This window comes from Salvelinus namaycush, chromosome 41 (assembly GCF_016432855.1).
Source record: "Salvelinus namaycush isolate Seneca chromosome 41, SaNama_1.0, whole genome shotgun sequence".
Lineage (NCBI taxonomy): Eukaryota > Metazoa > Chordata > Actinopteri > Salmoniformes > Salmonidae > Salvelinus > Salvelinus namaycush.
This window is the reverse complement of record NC_052347.1, coordinates 9,394,178-9,400,045: the sequence shown is the minus strand read 5'-3', so window position 1 is coordinate 9,400,045 and position 5,868 is coordinate 9,394,178. Positions and strand designations below refer to the sequence as shown.

Below are 5,868 nucleotides of genomic sequence, written 5' to 3'. Positions count from 1 at the left end.
ACAGACATCAGCCCTCATTAGGCTTGAGGAGATAGACAGACATCAGCCCTCATTAGGCTTGAGGAGATAGACAGACAGCAGCCCTCATTAGGCTTGAGGAGATAGACAGACAGCAGCCCTCATTAGGCTTGAGGAGATAGACAGACAGCAGCCCTCATTAGGCTTGAGGAGATAGACAGACAGCAGCCCTCATTAGGCTTGAGGAGATAGACAGACATCAGCCCTCATTAGGCTTGAGGAGATAGACAGACAGCATCCCTCATTAGGCTTGAGGAGATAGACAGACAGCAGCCCTCATTAGGCTTGAGGAGATAGACAGACAGCAGCCCTCATTAGGCTTGAGGAGATAGACAGACAGCAGCCCTCATTAGGCTTGAGGAGATAGACAGACAGCATCCCTCATTAGGCTTGAGGAGATAGACAGACAGCAGCCCTCATTAGGCTTGAGGAGATAGACAGACAGCATCCCTCATTAGGCTTGAGGAGATAGACAGACAGCAGCCCTCATTAGGCTTGAGGAGATAGACAGACAGCAGCCCTCATTAGGCTTGAGGAGATAGACAGACAGCAGCCCTCATTAGGCTTGAGGAGATAGACAGACATCAGCCCTCATTAGGCTTGAGGAGATAGACAGACAGCAGCCCTCATTAGGCTTGAGGAGATAGACAGACAGCAGCCCTCATTAGGCTTGAGGAGATAGACAGACAGCAGCCCTCATTAGGCTTGAGGAGATAGACAGACAGCAGAGAAATGTTGATGCTGGATAAACTAGAGATCCCTGGTTGGCTGGCTGTGGAGGTGTCTTCTCACAGCAGCCGGATTAGCTGGATCCCTCCATCACATGCAGAGGACATACTCTTACATTCACACGCATACACGCTGTAGGGTCCTTCACATCGTGGTGTAACGTGTCTTTCTGTCCCCCTGTAGGATCCTTCACTGCATGGTGTAATGTGTCTTTCTGTCCCCCTGTAGGGTCCTTCACATTGTGGTGTAATGTGTCTTTCTGTCCCCCTGTACGATCCTTCACATCATGGTGTAACGTGTCTTTCTGTCCCCCTGTAGGATCCTTCACTGCGTGGTGTAACGTGTCTTTCTGTCCCCCTGTAGGATCCTTCACTGCATGGTGTAAACTGTCTTTCTGTCCCCCTGTAGGATCCTTCACATCATGGTGTAACGTGTCTTTCTGTCCCACTGTAGGATCCTTCACATCATGGTGTAACGTGTCTTTCTGTCCCACTGTAGGATCCTTCACATCATGGTGTAACGTGTCTTTCTGTCCCCCTGTAGGATCCTTCACATCATGGTGTAACGTGTCTTTCTGTCCCCCTGTAGGATCCTTCACATCATGGTGTAACGTGTCTTTCTGTCCCACTGTAGGATCCTTCACATCATGGTGTAACGTGTCTTTCTGTCCCCCTGTAGGATCCTTCACTGCATGGTGTAACGTGTCTTTCTGTCCCCCTGTAGGATCCTTCACTGCGTGGTGTAACGTGTCTTTCTGTCCCACTGTAGGATCCTTCACATCATGGTGTAACGTGTCTGTCTGTCCCACTGTACGATCCTTCACATCATGGTGTAACGTGTCTTTCTGTCCCCCTGTAGGATCCTTCACTGCGTGGTGTAACGTGTCTTTCTGTCCCACTGTAGGATCCTTCACATCATGGTGTAACGTGTCTTTCTGTCCCCCTGTACGATCCTTCACATCATGGTGTAACGTGTCTTTCTGTCCCCCTGTAGGATCCTTCACATCATGGTGTAACGTGTCTTTCTGTCCCCCTGTAGGATCCTTCACTGCGTGGTGTAACGTGTCTTTCTCTTCCCCTGTAGGATCCTTCACATCATGGTGTAACGTGTCTTTCTGTCCCACTGTAGGATCCTTCACATCATGGTGTAACGTGTCTTTCTTTCCCCCTGTAGGATCCTTCACATCATGGTGTAACGTGTCTTTCTGTCCCCCTGTAGGATCCTTCACATCATGGTGTAATGTGTCTTTCTGTCCCCCTGTAGGATCCTTCACATCATGGTGTAACGTGTCTTTCTGTCCCCCTGTAGGATCCTTCACATCATGGTGTAACGTGTCTTTCTGTCCCCCTGTAGGATCCTTCACATCATGGTGTAACGTGTCTTTCTGTCCCACTGTAGGATCCTTCACTGCATGGTGTAACGTGTCTTTCTGTCCCCCTGTAGGATCCTTCACTGCATGGTGTAACGTGTCTTTCTGTCCCCCTGTAGGATCCTTCACATCATGGTGTAACGTGTCTTTCCGTCCCCCTGTACGATCCTTCACATCATGGTGTAACGTGTCTTTCTGTCCTCCTGTACGATCCTTCACATCATGGTGTAATGTGTCTTTCTGTCCCCCTGTAGGATCCTTCACATCATGGTGTAACGTGTCTTTCTGTCTCCCTGTAGGATCCTTCACATCATGGTGTAACGTGTCTTTCTGTCCCCCTGTAGGATCCTTCACTGCGTGGTGTAACGTGTCTTTCTCTTCCCCTGTAGGATCCTTCACATCATGGTGTAACTTGTCTTTCTGTCCCCCTGTAGGATCCTTCACATCGTGGTGTAACGTGTCTTTCTTTCCCCCTGTAGGATCCTTCACTGCATGGTGTAACGTGTCTTTCTGTCCCCCTGTAGGATCCTTCACTGCGTGGTGTAACGTGTCTTTCTGTCCCACTGTAGGATCCTTCACTGCATGGTGTAACGTGTCTTTCTGTCCCCCTGTAGGATCCTTCACTGCATGGTGTAACGTGTCTTTCTGTCCCCCTGTACGATCCTTCACATCATGGTGTAACGTGTCTTTCTGTCCCCCTGTAGGATCCTTCACTGCGTGGTGTAACGTGTCTTTCTCTTCCCCTGTAGGATCCTTCACATCATGGTGTAACTTGTCTTTCTGTCCCCCTGTAGGATCCTTCACATCGTGGTGTAACGTGTCTTTCTTTCCCCCTGTAGGATCCTTCACTGCATGGTGTAACGTGTCTTTCTGTCCCCCTGTAGGATCCTTCACTGCGTGGTGTAACGTGTCTTTCTGTCCCCCTGTAGGATCCTTCACTGCATGGTGTAACGTGTCTTTCTGTCCCCCTGTAGGATCCTTCACACCATGGTGTAACGTGTCTTTCTGTCCCCCTGTAGGATCCTTCACTGCGTGGTGTAACGTGTCTTTCTCTTCCCCTGTAGGATCCTTCACATCATGGTGTAACTTGTCTTTCTGTCCCCCTGTAGGATCCTTCACATCGTGGTGTAACGTGTCTTTCTTTCCCCCTGTAGGATCCTTCACTGCATGGTGTAACGTGTCTTTCTGTCCCCCTGTAGGATCCTTCACTGCGTGGTGTAACGTGTCTTTCTGTCCCCCTGTAGGATCCTTCACTGCATGGTGTAACGTGTCTTTCTGTCCCCCTGTACGATCCTTCACATCATGGTGTAATGTGTCTTTCTGTCCTCCTGTACGATCCTTCACATCATGGTGTAATGTGTCTTTCTGTCCCCCTGTAGGATCCTTCACATCATGGTGTAACGTGTCTTTCTGTCCCCCTGTAGGATCCTTCACATCATGGTGTAACGTGTCTTTCTGTCCCCCTGTAGGATCCTTCACTGCGTGGTGTAACGTGTCTTTCTCTTCCCCTGTAGGATCCTTCACATCATGGTGTAACTTGTCTTTCTGTCCCCCTTTAGGATCCTTCACATCGTGGTGTAACGTGTCTTTCTGTCCCCCTGTAGGATCCTTCACATCATGGTGTAACGTCTCTTTCTGTCCCCCTGTAGGATCCTTCACTGCATGGTGTAACGTGTCTTTCTGTCCCCCTGTAGGATCCTTCACTGCGTGGTGTAACGTGTCTTTCTGTCCCCCTGTAGGATCCTTCACTGCGTGGTGTAACGTGTCTTTCTGTCCCCCTGTAGGATCCTTCACTGCGTGGTGTAACGTGTCTTTCTGTCCCCCTGTAGGATCCTTCACTGCATGGTGTAACGTGTTTTTCTGTCCCCCTGTAGGATCCTTCACTGCGTGGTGTAACGTGTCTTTCTGTCCCCCTGTAGGATCCTTCACTGCATGGTGTCAGTGTGCTTCCAGATGACCATCCTGAGAGACCTGGAGAAGCTGGCAGGCTGGCTGAGGATCTCCATCATATACATCCTGTCTGGCATCACCGGAAACCTAGCCAGCGCCATCTTCCTGCCCTACAGAGCAGAGGTCTCAATAAACCCCATAACACACACTAACACACACACACCTCAATGTGTAGGGTTAAATTTGGACAGCTCAGAACACATGACTGGTAATAGTGTCAGATGAGACAGACAAGATGTATGGTTCAGACCGGGGGGGATTTTTCATCGTTTTGTGCAGCTCATAGAATGTGTCTAATAGAATGTGTCTAGTAGAATGTGTCCACTCTAGGTGTTAAGTATTTCTATGTTGACCTTTTCCACTGACTGACCGGTCCCTCTCTCTCCCCCTCCATCCGTCAGGTTGGTCCGGCAGGCTCCCAGTTTGGCATCCTGGCCTGCCTGTTTGTGGAGCTGTTCCAGAGCTGGCAGATCCTGGCCCAGCCGTGGCGGGCCTTCATCAAGCTGCTGTGTGTGGTGCTCTTCCTCTTCGCCTTCGGCCTGCTGCCCTGGATCGACAACTTTGCCCACATCTTTGGCTTCATCTCTGGCTTCTTCTTGTCCTTCGCCTTCCTGCCCTACATCAGCTTCGGACGCATGGACATGTACCGCAAGCGGCTGCAGATCATCGTCTTCCTGGTGGTGTTCTTGGGGCTGTTCGCCGGCCTCGTGGTGCTTTTCTATGTGTACCCCATCAAGTGTGACTGGTGTGAACTGCTCACCTGCATCCCCTTCACAGACAAGTTCTGTGAGAAGTACGACCTCAACGCCCACCTCCACTGAGGAGTGGGAAGGTAGCGCCGGAGGAGGGGCGTCAGGTCAAGAGGCATCGATTGGCAGGTGTTATCAACCAATCCTTGTCTCTGTTCTGCCCTATAGTGTGGCTAAAGAGGAGGGGAGGGTCCCGTGTGGAGCTCCCTCTCCTCTGGCTCTGTGAACTGAACTCTGATGACAATATGCTTGTGTTTTTTACTCGGTCTGTCTGTATGAATAAGTAGGAATGCCACTGCATTCGTCATGAGGACTTGCATTAATCACATTCTTTTCACCCCCCCACACACCATTTTCTCTCCTCCACTGACCAATGAGAGAAGGGTATGGTCTAACCACTTATCTAAGCCCCTCCCACATTTCTCTCTCTCTTCACGTATAAGGCAGGGTTTGGAGGAGTCATCACTGGTACAATAGACAGAAGGAAATATTTCTGTATTTTTTTCAATTTGTTATTTTTTTATTTTATTTTCATGTTTTTAACACTCACAATCCAGGAGTAGGTTTTGTAATTATTCAGGCAACCTCTCAAAAACAACCAGGGACAAACAAATCAGACATTAATACCTTTGGTGCCTTGCTGATAAATGTACCAACTACTGCCATATTTTTGTTACAATACGTTGAGCACTCGAATGCTATCCTTTTATTTGTTTATTGCTTCTTAAGAAGTAATGATTGATTGAAACAAGGTAGTGTTTTAGCTACCTATCTACTCATATGTAACTGAATACAACAGTAAAAAAACATGAAAAGAAATCCGTCAGTGAAGTCTGTTTGATTTTCTGTGGTGATTGATGCTGCCCTTTACTTTCAGACATGAACATTAGTTACCGTTCGCTAACAATCAGCTTTGTTGAAGGCACCACTGTTTTCATGATGTATGTCAATGTTAAAGGGAGTATGAGGAGCTGTAAAATCTGTGGCATCGTTTCCCTTTATTGCCTTAGTACATCATAGTGTTAATACGAAAAGATAAGCAACAACCTAAGA

At 48.6% G+C, this 5,868-nt stretch overlaps 1 protein-coding gene across 1 annotated transcript in view; it reads left to right on the top strand.

The window, feature by feature from the left end:
* Positions 1 to 5,644, top strand: part of LOC120034415 (inactive rhomboid protein 1-like) — a 53,293-nt gene extending 47,649 nt beyond the window's left edge. Inside the window, exons 17-18 of the mRNA XM_038980959.1 lie at positions 4,036 to 4,189; positions 4,468 to 5,644. Of these exons, the coding sequence (XP_038836887.1) occupies positions 4,036 to 4,189; positions 4,468 to 4,887 (574 nt within the window). The 3' untranslated portion in view covers positions 4,888 to 5,644. The remainder of the gene's footprint in view (positions 1 to 4,035; positions 4,190 to 4,467) is intronic.
* The last annotated feature ends 224 nt before the right edge of the window (positions 5,645 to 5,868 follow it).